The 18,963-nt window shown below is 35.7% G+C and overlaps 1 protein-coding gene across 2 annotated transcripts in view; it reads right to left on the reverse strand.

Moving 5' to 3' along the window:
- LOC138335285 (VPS10 domain-containing receptor SorCS1-like) overlaps nucleotides 1-18,963 on the reverse strand; it is a 56,527-nt gene that overhangs the window by 7,026 nt on the left and 30,538 nt on the right. For both annotated transcript variants that reach the window (XM_069284304.1, XM_069284303.1), the window contains exons 4-21: nucleotides 16,821-16,976; nucleotides 14,054-14,124; nucleotides 12,955-13,016; nucleotides 12,566-12,690; nucleotides 12,181-12,270; nucleotides 9,907-10,077; nucleotides 9,182-9,334; nucleotides 8,363-8,539; nucleotides 7,854-7,951; nucleotides 7,357-7,464; nucleotides 5,690-5,807; nucleotides 5,049-5,188; nucleotides 4,145-4,258; nucleotides 3,558-3,729; nucleotides 2,492-2,678; nucleotides 2,115-2,254; nucleotides 1,537-1,675; nucleotides 1,102-1,214 (exon numbers count right to left, since the gene is read on the reverse strand). In XM_069284304.1, the coding sequence (XP_069140405.1) occupies nucleotides 1,102-1,214; nucleotides 1,537-1,675; nucleotides 2,115-2,254; nucleotides 2,492-2,678; nucleotides 3,558-3,729; nucleotides 4,145-4,258; nucleotides 5,049-5,188; nucleotides 5,690-5,807; nucleotides 7,357-7,464; nucleotides 7,854-7,951; nucleotides 8,363-8,539; nucleotides 9,182-9,334; nucleotides 9,907-10,077; nucleotides 12,181-12,270; nucleotides 12,566-12,690; nucleotides 12,955-13,016; nucleotides 14,054-14,124; nucleotides 16,821-16,976 (2,334 nt within the window). The remainder of the gene's footprint in view (nucleotides 1-1,101; nucleotides 1,215-1,536; nucleotides 1,676-2,114; nucleotides 2,255-2,491; nucleotides 2,679-3,557; nucleotides 3,730-4,144; nucleotides 4,259-5,048; nucleotides 5,189-5,689; nucleotides 5,808-7,356; nucleotides 7,465-7,853; nucleotides 7,952-8,362; nucleotides 8,540-9,181; nucleotides 9,335-9,906; nucleotides 10,078-12,180; nucleotides 12,271-12,565; nucleotides 12,691-12,954; nucleotides 13,017-14,053; nucleotides 14,125-16,820; nucleotides 16,977-18,963) is intronic.

Below are 18,963 nucleotides of genomic sequence, written 5' to 3' on the forward strand. Positions count from 1 at the left end.
AACGGTCATCTGACTACCTTGACAATAGTAAAATTAATTATATTTGGTGTCACTTTGTCAGGATCATGTCAGGATCATTTTCAATTTCTTTCAACAAATTTTATTTCAAACAAGAGGCCCAAGGGCCTTTAAATATAGGAAATTAATTAGACATAGTGTCATGGTAGTCATCTTCGATTTGGGATCAACCAGATATGTAACAATACTTTGTCTGGACCATGTCAGGATCATTTCATGCAAGTTTCAGCCAAATCCCTTCGGTAGAACTTGAGAATAAGTTCAAAATGTGTTTTCAAGATGGCGGCTGTGACGGCCATCTTGGATTTTGGATTGACCCGAAAAATAACAACACTTTGTCTGGACCATGTCAGGATCATTTCATGCAAGTTTCAGCCAAATCCCACTGGAAGAACTTGAGAAGAAGTTCAAAATGTGTTTTCAAGATGGCGGCTGTGGCGGCCATCTTTGATTTCGGATCGACCCGAAAAATAACAACACTTTGTCGGGACCATGTCAGGATCATTTCATGCAAGTTTCAGCCAAATCCCACTGGTAGAACTTGAGAAGAAGTTCAAAATGTGTTTTCAAGATGGCGGCTGTGGTGGCCATCTTGGATTTCTGTTCGACCCGAAAAATAACAACACTTTGTCGGGACCATGTCAGGATCATTTCATCCAAGTTTCAGCCAAATCGCACCGGTAGAACTTGAGAAGAAGTTTAAAATGTGTGTTTTCAAGATGGCGGCTGTGGCGGCCATCTTGGATTTCGGATCGACCCGAAAAATAACAACACTTTGTCGGGACCATCTCAGGATCATTTCAGGTAAGTTTCAGCTCAATCCCACTGGTCAAACTTGAGAAGAAGTTCAAAATGTGAAAAGTTAACGCACGGCGGACGGCGCACGGCGGACGGCGCACGACGACGGACGAAACATGATGACTATAGGTCATCCTGACCCTTCGGGTCAGATGACCTAAAAATTCTGATATTCACAAATCAATAAATTCTTCAAAATGTGTTTGAACTCAGCAAGAAGAAATGTGGAAAATGCAAGAAATTTTAACTCCAGAAGAAAATAAAACGTTTATTTTGAAAACTTACCTCTGATAATTTAAGACAGATAAGCTGTGATGTGGTATACCGCCAGTCAAAGCTTCCGGTACTGAAGTGGTCAATGTTGGGTGTAAAATGGAGGCGGACTATAGTTATATTGTCTGCAAGGAAAAGATAAATTTTAAAATTTTCAGGGGAAATAACTCCAATCAGAGGAAATGGAAATAACTCGATCCAAACAGGGGAAATACCTCCAATCAGGGGAAAGGGAGATAACTCCAAACAGGGGGAAGGGAGGTAACTCCAAACAAGGGAAATAATTCAAAATCAGGTGGGATTTTTTTTTGCAGAAGAAGGTATAAATTAATCAAGGTGACCATTACGTAATCTAATGTTTAATTAACATAAGTGGCATTTATATTACATTTGTTTTAGAGGTACATGTAGCTGTTTGAAATATTATAATGTTTTGACTGTACTTACTGTAAACTTTGATGGGATAGGTTGTTATAACAGAGCTGACCGCGTTGACCGCCTGGACTGTAACATTGTACTCGCCAGTCTTATTATACCGATGGCTGACTGTAGTACCCCAGGTTAGGTAGGGATGAGCTCCTTCAGGCTGTCAAACATTTACAACTTTATCATTAGATGAATCAAAGATAACAAAAGATGGTATTATATCAATTACTGTATAAAGTCAAACCTGGTCTATACAGGATACTAAAGGGAGATATATATATTAATTGGATTATTTCCCAGCTATGTCAGGTACTGCTACAGCATATAACTATGTAACTTCACATTTTGCATATGAAAGATAGCAAGATTATGATATCATAGATCTATGTAGAAGAAATTGCCTCATTTCATCATGCAGTGGGACAGGGCTAGTATTTAAAATTGATTTATAGCCTGTATAGTATTTATAACCTCTTTCACAGTATAGTACTTATAGGTTATTTTACTGTATAGTATTTATACATTATTTCTTAGGCTGTAAAGTAATTATAATTCATTTATTAGCCTGTCTTATTGATACTTATATCTGCTGTACTGACCTCATCTCCATATCGCCAGACATAATGTGTGGGTCCAAAGTCCGTCTGGTTCCTGCTACAACACAGTGTCACATTGAACTGGGTCAATCTTCCGACCTCAGCTCCCCAAGGAGCTAAAGCAAGCACTGCAGTTATATTGGCTGCAAATACATATAAAGAAGATGATTCTGAATAGAATGGCACAAAAGATTAATTCATTTCATTGAGATTACCACATTGATAAACTGACTAAAATGACGAAAAATTCAGGTAGCAAGAGAAAAATGTTTTTTATTTGAAATCCATTTTAATTTTCTATCACAGGGAATTTTAATAAATGCTTATTTATATCATCACAATCAGCTGGTTTGTAGATTCATAAGTACAAAGAAACACACCTTCTACCGAGATCAGAACTCGACAAACGGCACTGCCGTTACTGTTCGTAGCAATCACTGTCACATTGAATTCCCCAGGCTTGTTGAATCTATGGTACTTCCTAGTAGCATTAGCTAGTCCAGTGTTGACATCACGACGACCAGTATCACTAAATGACCATGTATAGGTAGTTGCTAGCTTTGATCCCTGAAAATCACATGCAACATAAATCTTAATGTCTGCAGCATAAAGCTCTGCCATTTAATAATTACAGGGATGTGATATCCTATAAGAAATCCTCCCACTAATGCTTAAAAGAGTTTTTTTATGTATCAGATCACATCTGGCATAATTTGTTTCTACTAAATATTGTTTAATGACAGGAAATCACTGAAAAAATCATATCTAAAATAATATTTTACCTTTGTGATAGGTTTTAAATAAAAGAAGAAAATTGAAATATTTTAGCATTACATTATCTTCCTACGGCATCTATGGTCTATATAGATGCCAGAGCTTTGCAGACAATCTTCATAATGCGCGCTAGCACATTATGAGATGATTGTCTGCAAAACTATGGCATCTATATAGACCATAGACGCCATAGGAAGATAGTTTAATGCTTATATTTACATTATCAACTCATTTTAGGGTCACTGCATTAACATTGTTTAAGCTGGACCAGGAAAACTGTTTATCAACGACGGTTTTATTCACAAGATGTAACAGTCATTTTGACGGGCAATCAGTTGACGTCACCACGTCAACATTAGTGACGTCATAATGGTCACGTTTTGGGTGTCAGTTATGCCGTCATATACTTCACTTTGCCTTGGTTAGTTTATATAGTAGAAGTGACAAGGAAATGTAAATACAGTATATAAAACTGAAAATTATTGAATCTATTGAAACAACCTTGTAACTTGCAAAGAAAACCTGGATCATTGATCATGGTGAGAACCTCTCTCCTGATAGTTAACAGTCCTGAAAAGTATGTGAAATATAATAATTTAATAAATATTGGTCCATTCTTTAAAAAGTTTTCAAAAGCATTAATCTTGCAAACGTTTACAAGTGATTCCTTACTGATTTTTGTGTGAGTGTGAAGGTGGCTGTGGTACCCAAGGCAACAGTAGTTTTAGGGGTGAAGAGCATCAAGCCCCGGGGTGAGGCTACAGGACATGGGGTGGGGATCGGCTGGTACATAGGGGATGTGGACAGACCCCCAGTACATTTGTTAGAGGCAATTAATCGATACCTGGAAATATACAATGAATATTAATAATTAATATATCAAACAACATGTTATGAATAGAAAAGAATATCCATTATCGTATTAGAGGTCTATTTAAAAATGAAAAATCGGACAGATATAACAAGACATGTATAATCATAAACTGCCAAACTTACTCAATAAAGACCATCAAAGTGATAAACATAAATATTATTTATGACGAAATGCTCGTTATACACAATTAAGCCAAATGTTAAAATTGACCAATTGAAAAGTGGACTTATTAAGCAGATGTTTCATATACAGACATGGCCAGAGTTTGTTCAGTTATGATCACTTACAAAAGTAATTTGTGATGCGATATCTTTCATATTCATATCTGTAAGTCTTCCAAGGCCTAAAATAATAATCCTTTGGCTATATTGTAAATAAAACATACCCTCGGGTTTTGTTATACATCTCTCCTTCGTGACAGTGCCAGTGGATACTAGAATGGTCGTACCAGCTTGTTGGGGAACAACCTCCTGTGATAGTCTTCTCATATCCATAGTCACTGCAAGAGGTCAAGAGTCAATATGAGGTCAGTAATCAGCATGAGGTCAAGAATCAACATGAGCTCAAGGACAACATGAGGTCAAGAATCAACATGAGGTTAAGGACAACAACATGATGTCAAGGATCACATGAGGTCAAGAATCAGTATTAGGTCAAGGATCAACATGAGGTCAAGAATCAGTATGAGGTCAAGAATCATGCATAAGTTTAAGAATAAGATGAGGTCAAGTTTCATCATGTGGTCAATAATTAGCATGAGGTCAAAAGTGATAGGAGGTCAAGAATCAACATGAATTTAAGAATCAACATGGGGTCAAGAATCAACATGAGGTGAAGATTCAACATGAGGTGAAGGATCAACATGAGGTGAAGATTCAACATGAGGTGAAGGATCAACATGAGGTGAAGATTCAACATGAGGTGAAGGATCAACATGAGGTAAAGATTCAACATGAGGTGAAGATTCAACATGAGGTGAAGATTCAACATGAGGTGAAGATTCAACATGAGGTGAAGATTCAACATGAGGTAAAGATTCAACATGAGGTGAAGGATCAACATGAGGTAAAGGATCAACATGAGGTGAAGATTCAACATGAGGTGAAGATTCAACATGAGGTGAAGATTCAACATGAGGTGAAGGATCACACGAGGACAAGAATTTACAAATTTGTTTATGGTCACTGTGGTAGAAGTGTATAATTAGAACTACCGTATATATGTAGACAAAATACAATATAGAATTTGAGCTTTTGGTTATGTCCAATTTGAGGTCAGCCCATACTTACCATTCAAAATCAGAAGGTCTACAGAGACAGATGGAACCTGGTCTGGTGCGGACATAGCTTGGTCCATTGAAACATTTTGAGAACTGATTTCGTCGTTCATATGTGACTGCTTCACCCAGAATGCAATTGTCTTGAGAAATCTGTAAAAAATAATATGAATTCAAATGCTGAGGAACATACAAAGTTCTACATAAATATACTATTTGAAAAAAAAATTACTCAGTTCTGTACGCTCTCATAGCTTTTCATGCAACATGGAGGTTTCAAGATCCCAGAATGATGTTGCTAAAAGTATGATTTACCATTGATTAGTCCCACCTTCCGGTGATTATGACATCACAATAATCTGTCAATTGATGATGTAATAATCAGCGTAAGGTGGGACTAATCGACGGTACATTGTACATTATCCATGTCGTTTTTGGATCTCAAAACTTATATTTTGTCATATTTCAGAGATGATCAAAATCACTGATCGTCAAAGCTGTAAATCATAAGAGAAAACCAAACATTGTTGCAACCACTGTAGTACCAGTAGGACTGTATGGCTTATCATTAAATGCTGAAACAAATTTCCAAGTTTTCTAAATGGATGGAAATTTCTCCAATAACATCTTACTGGGATATATCTAACAACCTACATTTGACCCCGGACTCCAGTCTAAATAGTCGGTCTGTTCACACTCTCTGGTCAGTATTCGGGAAAAGTCCAGTTTGACCATCAGTCTGCCTTTATCGTCTCCCAGCCTTCCAAATACACTGTAGATCACAATATTATATGGACTTTATATTATATTGTATTCTAGTCTTCCAAAAACACTGTAGATTACAATATTAATATGGATGTTATATTATATTGTATCCTAGCCTTCCAAATACACTGTAGATCACAATATTAATATGGATGTTATATTGAATTCTAGTCTTCCAAATACACTGTAGATCACAATACATGTATTTATATGGACATTATATTGTATTGTATTCTATAGCCTTCCAAATACACTGTAGATCACAATATTAATATGGACGTTATATTGAATTCTAGTCTTCCAAATACAATGCAGATCACAATATTTACATGGACGTTATATTATATTGTATCCTAGCCGTCCAAATACAATGCAGACCACAATATTTACATGGACGTTATATTGTATTTTTATTCTAGGCGTCCAAATACAATGCAGATCACAATATTTACATGGACATTATATTGTATTTTATTCTAGCCGTCCAAATACAATGCAGATCACAATATTAATATGGACGTTATATTATATTGTATCCTAGCCGTCCAAATACAATGCAGATCACAATATTTACAAGGACGTTACATTATATTGTATTCTAGTCTTCCATATACACTGTAGATCACAATATTTACATGGACATTATATTGTATTGTATTCTAGCCTTCCATATACAATGCAGATCACAATATTTACATGGACATTATATTATATTGTATCCTAGCCTTCCAAATACACTGTAGATCACAATATTTACATGGACGCTATATTGTATTGTATTCTAGTCTTCCAAATACACTGTAGATCACAATATTTACATGGACGTTATATTATATTGTATCCTAGCCTTCCAAATACAATGCAGATCACAATATTTACATGGATGTTATATTGTATTGTATCCTAGTTTTACACAGACTATACCATAAACAACATATAACAGATTGGTTGCTGTAAACATGGATATTTTTTTACATAAGGATTTTTCACTTAATGATTTGTGCATTTTTAATGAAACCATTCACATATCTTGTTTGGAAAAATCTTTACGGTATATTGCTAAATATCCCTTGTTTTTAACAAAGGGGCATAACTCTCCAAAAGGTGGAGGTATCTTATTCCAATATAGATTATGTATATCTACAATGTATAAAGATTATTGGCATAAAGTTTTGTTGCAATCCATTTAGTAGTTTAGGAGGAGTAGTCAGTCGATCAATGCATCTACAGAGAGACAGAGAACAACCTGAATCAAGTATAATCCCCGCCCCTCCCGCAACTTCGTTGCTGGGGTATAAAAACAAACAAGACCCATACTTAAGAATTTGACCCAATAAGCGTCCATGTCTCTATAAGCGCCCTTCCTTTTTTTTGAGGTCTAATTTCAACTGTCCAGGCATAAGACCAAAACTATCAAAACTGTGTAGGTTTGCAATGATTTTGTCTTATTAAGCACCTTTTCATTTTTTCAATTTTTTAAGACCCTGGGCATTCATTGGGTCGAATACGGTACTACATATAAATGAAATAACAGTTGTTAGTATATATTTGCCTACCTGACCACCAGGGTTGTGATGTCAGGACTGTTCAGTATACCATCTACGTAGATTTTATTGTCTGCAAACTCATGTTCCTGCCAGGTGGCTCCTTCGTCACTTGAGAAGCTATAACATACAATTTCAAATAGAAACTGCTTCAGGTTGACGAATATCATTTTAAAACAGCCTAAATTTGTATTTTGAACTCATCTATTTTATCTCAATTTTCTAACCTTTGAATATGTTTTAAATTTTCATTACCTTTGAACTTTCAAAATTCATACCTGTCCATTTTTGTTTGTCAAACAGTTTGCATGCAATTATCCTGAAGATAGTTTAACATTGTACACACTACATGTACTTCTAAAACATATTAAAGAATCCGATGGGTGGACGAAGTAGGCAGAATAAAGATTTATGTTGACAATAAGTCATCAAACTACCACATAGGTATTTGGTAATACAATGTTAAAGTGAGTACCCCTAAAGTAAATAGAGAAGAGGAGCCCACTCACTGAATAACATTGGTCAGTTCTTTATTACTGTACTGGATAGCAGTTATAGCTCCGCCGTGGTCAATAATGTTCATCCTGTACTGACCGTTCAGTGATGGCTGAAACACAAAGTAATATTCAATATACAAATTTTAATTAATGATCTTGAAATTTTATCTTTACAGCGTATGGAAAATTTAATGTCCATGCAAATGGTTTAGTGAAGTTAAGTCTTAAAGCAAACAGACAATAAGGAATACATTAGTCTGTCCAAACTTATGTAAAGAAGTAATAATAAGGAATCAACAATGATAACGTCATATGTTTTTGTCCTTGGTACGACAACTAGAAATACGAAATTTTATTGAATAACGCTACCAATGTATACCATGGCATTGAATTGTGTAAAATTACGGGAAAAAAATGAAGTGTTTCTGCAGTTATCATTTCAAAAGGATGCCTAAAGCTATGTTACCTTGGACCAGGTGAGCCCAGCATCCCTTCTAACAAACAGCTGCGCCTAGTCTTACCTTAGACCAGGTGAGCCCAGCATCCCTACTAACAAACAGCTGTGCCTCGTCATGTTTGAGACTGTTACCGATGGAGCCGTGGGCAAAGATCAGCCAGGGGGCGCCCTCCTCTGTTTCTATCTGTGGTGTCATGTAGTACTCATGACTGTATGTCAGGTGGATGTGCAGGCTACAGAACTGTCGAGAGATTTGGTTATCAGCTATAAGGTGATGGCATCAATTTCAAATTAATTCCACCAAGGATTTGGAAATGACAGCTTCAAACTTAATGAAGTGTAACAAACGCAAAATTTGACCCAAAGTTTGATTTTTCATTAAATTCTTCAGATACAATTTTCTTATATATTTTAGTTCAGAAGTCCACCGCTGACAGAGCATAAATGATATTCATCATTTGAACAATAATTGGTGTTTAATTATGTATATATATGTCTAATTAACACAAAAAATAATATAAAATAATTTATTTTGCCCTTGGTGCATGTGCAATCAGTACTTCATTCCATATAGGATATAGTGCCACGGATTTTTTTCTGGATGCAATTAATTATTTTTCATACTTAATTTGAATTAAAATTAGAAGCTCAAACTTTTCAATGGTGGTAATTGTGTAAAGTAAGTAACTTTTGTAACTGAATAAAAATACCAAATCATCTGCTCCTGTTTTAGATAGTGGAAAAATACCATTTGTCAGCGGTGGAGTATCTTTAATCGTTTTCTGAAGCTTGGTCGAATGAAACATTTTACGAACTGATTTCATCTTTCATATGTGAACACAATTTCATCAAAAGGGAATTAACACTTTCATCATTTACATACATTTGGGTCAGCACAATTGGATTTCTGATCCTTGGTGACTTCTATTGGAACCCAGTTTCCTCCCTTGTCAAAGGATATTAATGTTTTCATGACTGTAGTATTTCCTATGGTTCCGTACTGGTTTGCAATGTATCGGCCTTTGATTCCTTTAACCTGGAAAACCAAAGAAGAATTGATTGTTTAACTTTAGACAGTACATGTTATAAGGTCAACAGTTCAAACAAAAGAATGAAATGTACTGTCAAACTTGCCTATAAATATCAACAGGAAGCCAGGAAAAATGGTCTTTGTATCCAAGTGGTCTTTACACACAGTTCAAATTCTGTTGAAATTGACCATTTGGGACACCAAGCAGGTGATCTTAATACAGAGGTGGTCACTAAGGCAGGCTTAACATTATTACATTGAATGTAATATCAAAATATATTAAAATGATATTGAAACTAATCTGAGCATTGTTGACCAGGCAGCACTCAGTACCTGGCAACTGCCCCACATGAGATTCAAACTTGTGACCCAGAGGTGGAGGGCTTATTGTAACATATCAAAACATCTTAACCACTCAACAATGGCCACCGTGACCCCTAAAATATTCAGATTTTTAGCTGTAAATGATATAGAGCCATGTACACAACCATTAAGGAAGCATACAAATAAAGAAGCACCACAAAAATGAGTCGACTTGCAGTATGTTTTCACTTTGTTTTTGACTTTCACATCTTTACCTTATAAACATCCACTTCCAAGTACCCTGGTTCCACATCTGCGACCACCTTCTCCAGCGATGGTACATAAAACTGACCAGTGACGTCCGACAGGTACAAGGTCACCATGTTCTCCTTGTGGTCAGCGGCTATAAATACCTGATTGTCTGATGTCTCAATGATGTCAAAATCCTGTAAAATACAAAAAAATGTAGGGTGATACACATTGTTGATCTGCTACATCCAAAGGAAACATTCAATGTTTGATAATGGAATATGTCTTAAATTGTGCCTATCTGCTAATCATTCCCTGTCTTTTTTATGTTATTCATTATATCTAGACTGATATTTAGTTGATTAGAGCAGGGGATAGGGATGAAAACGAATTGTGTGGAATAAAAATCAGTTGAATAATAAATGATAAAGTAGACATGAGTGAGAGATAGGGATATGGGAGGTGGAATAAGGGCTATTAAGAGAAGGGTAGAGAAAGGGATTGGAGGATGGGGTAAAGGATGGGGTAGAGGATGGGGTAGAAGATGGGGTAGAGGATGGAAATAGAGGATGGGGTAAAGGACAGGAATGGAGTAGAGGATGGGGTAGAGAATGGGAAAGAGAATGGGAATAGGGGATGGGGTAGAGGATTGGGTAGATAATAGGGTAGAGTATGGGAATGGGGGATGGGTTAGAGGATGGGAATGGGGGTGAATAATAAATGATAAAGCAGACATGAGTGAGAGATAGGGATATGGGAGGTGGAATAAGGGCTATTAAGAGAAGGGTAGAGAAAGGGATTGGAGGATGGGGTAAAGAATGGGGTAGAGGATGGAATAGGAGGATAGGGTAGAGGATGGAATTGGAGGATGGGTTAGAGGACAGGGTAGAGGATGGGGTAGAGGATGGAATTGGAGGATGGGTTAGAGGATGGGATAGAGTATGGGGTAGAGGATGGAATTGGAGGATGGGTTAGAGGGCAGGGTAGAGGATGGGGTAGAGGGAATTGGAGGATGGGTTAGATAGGGATGAAAACGAATTGTGTGGAATAAAAATCAGTTGAATAATAAATGATAAAGCAGACATGAGTGAGAGATAGGGATATGGGAGGTGGAATAAGGGCTATTAAGAGAAGGGTAGAGAAAGGGATTGGAGGATGGGGTAAAGGATGGGGTAGAGGATGGAATAGGAGGATGGGGTAGAGGATGGAATTGGAGGATGGGTTAGAGGACATGGTAGAGGAGGGTAAAGGGGTAGAGGATGGATGAGGATGGAATGGAAAGGAAGGTGGATAGAGGATGGGAGGGATGGGGGTAGAGAATGGGATAGGGGATGGGTAGAGGATAGGGTAGAGAATGGGTAGAGTATGGGAATGGCGGATGGGTTAGAGGATGGGAATGGGGGTGAATAATAAATGATAAAGAGACATGAGTGAGAGATAAGGATATGGGAGTGGAATAAGGGCTATTAAGAGAAGGGAAGAGAAAGGATTGGAGATGGGGTAGAGGATGGGTAGGATGGAATAGAGGATGGGTAGAGGATGGGATGGGTGAACTATGAGGATGGTGAGATGAAAGGGATGAGAGAAGGGTAGAGGATGGAAATTGGAGGATGGGTAAAGGACGGATGAGGTGGTGAGGATGGGTAAGGGGATAGAGATGGGTAGAGGATGGAATTGGAGGATGGGATAGGGGGGTTAGAGGATGGGGATGAGGATGGGTAGAGGAATGGAGATGGGTTAGAGGATGGGATAGAGGATGGATTAGAGGATGGGAAGGGGTTGGTTAGAGGATGGGGTAGAGGATGGGGTAGAGATGGAAATGGAGGATGGGGTAAAGGACAGGAAGAGGATGGGTAGAGGATGGTAGAGGGGAAGAGAATGGGATAGGGATGGGTAAAATTGGGTAGAGATGGGGTATGGGAATGGGGGATGGGTTAGAGGATGGGAATGGGGGTTGGCTTAGAGGATGGGAATGGGGGTTGGCTTAGAGGATGGGGTAGAGGATGGGGTAGAGAATGGGGTAGAGGATGGGGTAGAGAATGAGGTAGAGAATGGGTTAGAGGATGGGAATGGGGGTTGGCTTAGAGGATGGGGTAGAGGATGGGACTGGAGGATGGGGTAGAGGATGGGGTAGAGGATGAGGTAGATGATAATGTGTGGAGATAGAGCGTAGAGGAAGGAAAGAAATGAAAGGGGGCACATGGGTGAAAGTTTTTTTATCATCAAATCCTATTTCAAGAGGCCAAAAGGTAGGCATATGTTGTAAATCAAGATCTAAAATACTGTATACATATCCTTACCTTGGGGTGGACATTTAATGGAAAGTAAGCCTTCCTGAAAGGTCCTCTCTTGTAGGAAACATACAAGTCATGGCTGGTATAACTGGATTTCTGGAAAGATTCAGCAAGCATGTTCACATTTAGTCACAGATAATAATTTGTAATAAGACATGGCAAGACTACTTTAAACATCCATTATGATAAACCTGCACAATCCTATAAATTTGATGATTTCATCTGTTAAAGTCCATCTCTAAATAAACCTACCTGTGCTAATCTGTCATCTAATAAATCCATCTTATAATGTTAGAATCCTTTCTATCAAATCTACCTTCAATTGAATCCATTTGATTTTTTTATCATTTAACTTGCCAAACCTGAGAGGACTCTATGCTTATGAACCTACCTGTACAAATATATATTCATTGAGGACTTTGAGTGAATTAAAGTTGATCTTTCCCACGCTTTTATCAGGAGTATTGTCTATACATGTTGGGGCTATACAGGAAATGTACTCCGAGTTCATGTCCTCTGAAAATTATAGGAGCACAATTAACAATTATATACCTCTGTCATACTTTTGTGATCTTTCACATACATACATGTAGGCTATCATGATTATGTTATCTTTGTACACACATTAATATTTTTCATGTAATACTTAAATGTTCTTAAGTTAATGTTCTGAAATGACAGAAGATTATAAAGATTGGATTTTGAAGTTTCTCTACAATTCCTCCCAATCCTTCAGAATGTTCCCTTTGGGTTGGTCCCTTCAGCGGGTTAATTCCTTACCCATGACATTTTGGTATTCCATGTGTACTGTTAAAGGGTTTTCATCCTCGCCTTCCACTGCCCTTCAAATATACATAAATACCATTAATTCTCTCTATCAGTCCACTAGCTGCCATACATTTGGTACATTACAAAGAGTTATCTACCCTTGTACAGTGTGGGGTCCCTTTCTATACTTGTACAGTCTGGGGTCTCTTTCCATACATATATAACTGCTCTTTACAATGGGAAGTCTGAGTATTTCCCTTATACAACATTCATTTCAGTTCTAGGGTTCCTTTCTACAACACATTACACAGAGTTATCTGCCCTTGTAAAAAGTATTGATTTTGATATATAAGGTCAAAATTTCTTCACAAAATTTCACAATATCTGACCAATAACAAAAAGTCTCAAAAGGGCATTTAAATTTGTTGTCAATCGATTTGCTTACTAAACTGCAGTAATATAATGATAGACCATCACAATCTTAAAGGTTAATTAAGAATTTGTACAAGGTTTGATTAAGATGCAAAATTAACATCCTCGTAATTATATATATTACATATTCTAATGTATTCAAATGACAGAAACTTAAACAAGTTAATTGATGTTAAAATATCCATGTTTACATCTATACATTCATATACATTCAGTAAATATTATTAAAATTTAAAGTGTGTACATTTGTCAGTTGCTATTCAAGTTTCCGGGAGCTGTATGCAAATGATGTTACAAAATATACAAAATCTTTATCTGAATACAGGAGCTTAAGAATCTCCAAGATAAATTTCAGAATCTGTTTTTAAACAAAAGCGATTGTGTGATAATCGATGTAAATGATCACTTGATACCACAAAATAAACAAACAGTAATTTGCATATTTCTTTACCACTCCAATGGTGACGATAGATCAATTAAACAAAACTGCGTAGAAACAGAGCAGTTTAAGAATCCTAAAAAACCTTAAAAATGAAACAGTAATAAAATGTTCTTCCGACTTAAATTTGATATCAGGTTAATTCAATTCACACATCAACAATCCCCAGGGCATTAGCAATTCTTTTTGCATAATTAACAATACTATGAAGTGAAATTGCAAAAATCATTAATTTATTACCAGTAAATCTGCATTGCCACATCTTCCTTCAAAAGTGTCCATGTTTTTCCAAAGTCAGATGAAACATACAGCTATAAATCAAAACAGAGAGACATATTACTCGTAAATTTATTTTTATATTCATTATAATTAAAATAAAATATGTCTATTTGTGATTGATCATTTAATTTATTAGGTCTTATACAAGATGTGTTAAATGAAATATAACTATAAGACATGACAATAATATAGTTATACTGTACAAGGCTTGATTATACTTAAATTAACATAGAAAATTGAATGTAGAAGTTAGCATAAGCTGTTAGTGTCTGGAGTTATCTCCCTTTATAAATCCGTCTGGAAGCAAAATTTCAATAAATTATTAGCTATCAAATATAATTTGAAATAATTGATTTGTGTAATTGCTTCACTTAAATGATCAGACATTTGTATAAATATGTGAATTAATAAATCTAAATGACAAAGACACAATGATTATAAAAGAATATACTTCTGATGTCTTTATACGGAATGGGATGGGACATCAGTAAATACTACATACCATTCCATCACAAGGACATAAAAATACTTGACAGAAATGTTAAGACCTACACTTGCATCAGGATTTCAACAAAAATAAAAATATTATAAAAGATAAAGCCATTTATTGAATTACACTGCAGTACGGTATTGTATTCCTCATCACATTTGGCCACACACTGTGACAGACAACCGTTGATATATGCACATATTTATATATGCACCTGCAACTGTTAATCAATCCTGTTACATTAGTGTCATTAGCTAATGTAACACAGTAGCTGCCCATATTGGGGTTGTGACACCGTGGTCTGAAAAGCATTCCTAATGGTAAGGCAATAAAGACACCGAGCAATGGACTGCATGGTGCCACAAGTCCTTTCATGAACTGTGTTTAAGAAACTGCCTGTAATATCTGGAAAGTTTAGCATAGGCTTTTAATGAATTTTTACAGAGGGATATTTTTTTTTTGTGTCGCAAAATCTAATAGATCCACCCTTCACGTGTACATGTTGCTACCATATTTGACCCAATCAGCGCCCTGGGACTTTAAACAAATTGAAAAAATAAAAAGGTGCTTAATGAGACAAAATTATTGCAAATGCATACAGTTTTGTGTAGTTTTGGTCTTTATCTATGCCCAGGCAATTGAAATTGAGGCCTCAAAAAGAGGGGTGCTTTCTATGGACATGGGCTATAACTGGGTCAAATACGGTATTAAATCTTCTGTACAATTAAACTTATTACCTATAGATAAAGATATTTGATCAATATGTAACTAAAATCATATCCATATACAGTCAAACTTGCCTTATCATCCACCCTCTGTATAAAATACACCTGTTTAATAAATACAACTATTTTCTCAGGGTACAAAATGGTCAACTTTTAATACAATTTGACTTGTGTATGATGCTCACTTTACCATTTTAATTGGTCTCTTGGTGGTATTTATTAGACCATTGATTTCAATTGGTTTAATTAGCTCATTCCTTCCCTCATTTAAAATGACATTCACCTTTACCATGGTGTTATATTTACTGACCCCATATGTGACCTTCACCTTTACCATGGTGTTATATTTCCTGACCCTCTGTGTGACCTTCACCTTTGCCATGGTGTTATATTTACTGACCCTTTATGTGACCTTCACCTTTACCATTGACCCTTTATGTGACCTTCACCTTTACCATGGTGTTATATTTACTGACCCCATATGTGACCTTCACCTTTACCATGGTGTTATATTTACTGACCCTATATGTGACCTTCACCTTTACCATTGTGTTATATTTACTGACCCTATATGTGACCTTCACCTTTACCATTGTGTTATATTTACTGACCCTATATGTGACCTTCACCTTTACCATTGTGTTATATTTACTGACCCTATATGTGACCTTCACCTTTACCATTGTGTTATATTTACTGACCCTATATGTGACCTTCACCTTTACCATTGTGTTATATTTACTGACCTATATGTGACCTTCACCTTTACCATTGTGTTATATTTACTGACCCTATATGTGACCTTCACCTTTACCATTGTGTTATATTTACTGACCCTATATGTGACCTTCACCTTTACCATTGTGTTATATTTACTGACCCTATATGTGACCTTCACCTTTACCATTGTGTTATATTTACTGACCCTATATGTGACCTTCATCTTTACCATTGTGTTATATTTACTGACCCTATATGTGACCTTCACCTTTACCATTGTGTTATATTTACTGACCCTATATGTGACCTTCACCTTTACCATTGTGTTATATTTACTGACCCTATGTGATCTTCACCTTTACCATTGTGTTATATTTACTGACCCTCACCTTTACCATCTGTGTGACCTTCACCTTTACCATTGTGTTATATTTACTGACCCTATATGTGACCTTCACCTTTACCATTGTGTTATATTTACTGACCCTATGTGATCTTCACCTTTACCATTGTGTTATATTTACTGACCTATATGTGACCTTCATCTTTACCATTGTGTTATATTTACTGACCCTATATGTGACCTTCACCTTTACCATAATGTTATATTTACATTCAGAGTGTTTTATCACTATATGAATCAACCAACTGACAAAAACAAACAATAACTTTTATTTTCATAAATTATTCTAATGTAAGTATATGGATTGAATGGAAAAATACATTCAATCCCTATGTATTTGCTGACCCTATATGTGACCTTCACCTTTACCAAGGTTATTTATTTACTAACCCTATATGTCATGATTGTGTACCCTAGGACCCAGTTTTCCAGGGTTGGATGCATATACAACTTTTCAGGCTCAAATCCGATTTGTGACGTGGTCCATGTCCTCCCCTCATCTTCTGAGATATAAAGCAGTGGTTGCATTTGGTCTGTTAATATTATCTGAAAAGATAAACAACAACAACATTAACCTCAATTAAATCACTAAATTCATATAAATAACACACAAAAAATCTCTTTTTCCCCCAAGGTTATATATAGTATAATCAACCATCTTAAAAGGAAAATACCAAATGGTACATTCAAAACATAATGTAGAATTAACTCTACAAATTTTATTACCTTTTTTTTTATTTCATGATCAATCAATATCAATCAATACTTTAACACATATGTTTCAATGTGCATTCAACATAGAAAATGTTGTAGAAGAAAAGCATAATTTTTTTGCAGTTCTGATCACTTTTGTTTATCAAAACTATACTTTCAGTGTCTTTTAACTTGTAGAGGTAAACAGTATATTGTGATTTTGATCCTATTAACAAAATAACATATTTTCTAGGATGGGTTTATTATCAAATAAAAAATATTTTGTGTAACATATGTAACATAAAAATCAATAATCACATTCATCATCAGATACATCAGGTCATAACTAGCACTAAATTATTGATGCCTGTCACAGGGTTCAGGGAGTATAGGTTTGGCTTCCCATAGCAAGAATAATGGATCAGGTGATTGTTATAGTGGTTCCAAACAGGTGATCGTACGAGTATCGCGTGAATACTTTGGTGAAAATGTCATCACAATCAAATGTCAATCTACATTTCGGTAACACCTGAAATAAGGTGTAAAAATGAGATAAGATCAGAATTCAGTACAGCGTAAATTCTTCATCAGCTGTTATTGATATCATCTGTATCATCAATTATCTTTTGTTCACATCGAAAGGAATAAGAAATAATTTATGTATCAAAGATATTTAAACTTATACACTGTAAATCAATATATAAATATACAGAAACTGACTACAGTAAAACCTCTCTATTTAGACCACTTGAGGGTCGGGGTAAAAGTAGTCTTTATACCAGGTGGTCTTAATACTGAGGTGCATCAAATTGACTTCTTATCTGTAAGAATAGTAGCTGTAGTTCATTACTGAGGGTTTTATTTCCTAACAAGTATGACAACGAAAATGAGATTTTATGTCACCTGTCCAAACTTAGCGGTATTGGGATTTTTACAAGAGTATCACGTATATTCTTTAAAATCTTGAAATCTTCGATCCAAAATTTGGACCTTAATTGTGGCAAATTAGTGTGATTAAATAAGTATACAGTAAGTTAAAATACATATAGAATGATTATCAAACAAAATGTTACATTATTGAACTGAATGATAGACTTAAATTGAAATTTTGAGATTGTTAAGCATGGGAATGTTTATGATATAAAATAGCTGTTACAAGTAATAACACCAAGACAATACATGATCACTATAGTGACCTTGACCTACAATTACAAGCCTGTTAGAAGTTATGTATCCTTCCACATCCCCAGGCTTTCAGTTGTTGTTTTTTGGGACAAAGGCAATTACATATGACAAGACAAATATGATGATCTTTTTTTTACTTCTGCATCGTTAGTTTGATTAAGGCTGTATCCATTTATAACTGACTTAGAGGACACCCTCAGGTGACAAGGACAGTAGACCTATCAAAATGTCTGTACCATCAACAGGATGAAGATGTTTTTAACTGTAAAAATATGTTTAAGATGAATTTGATGCAAACCAAGGGTATGTGTAGAATTTGCAGGTCAACAATTTTCTCCAAATTACGATAATAAGGAAAAGGGGACATAACTTTACAATAAATCTTATTCCAATTCATTGGTGCAGGGTGAAGTGTCATTGTATAATATTTAACAAAATTCTAACAAAATTGATAAAGATTGAAAGATCAATGGTCTGAACTATGACCAGGATTATATAGTGCTAAAGATTAGCAGTCATATATATCAGTCAATTAAAGAAGGCAGATCCAAAATCTCACTACGGATGTTGCTGGTAAGTTTGTGATGTCCAAAGTTCATGGTATCTTGTTTTGATATAAATAACATTACATAAATCTACACTGTATAAAGATAAT

The sequence above is a fragment of the Argopecten irradians genome, chromosome 11, assembly GCF_041381155.1.
Source record: "Argopecten irradians isolate NY chromosome 11, Ai_NY, whole genome shotgun sequence".
Taxonomy (NCBI): Eukaryota; Metazoa; Mollusca; class Bivalvia; order Pectinida; family Pectinidae; genus Argopecten; species Argopecten irradians.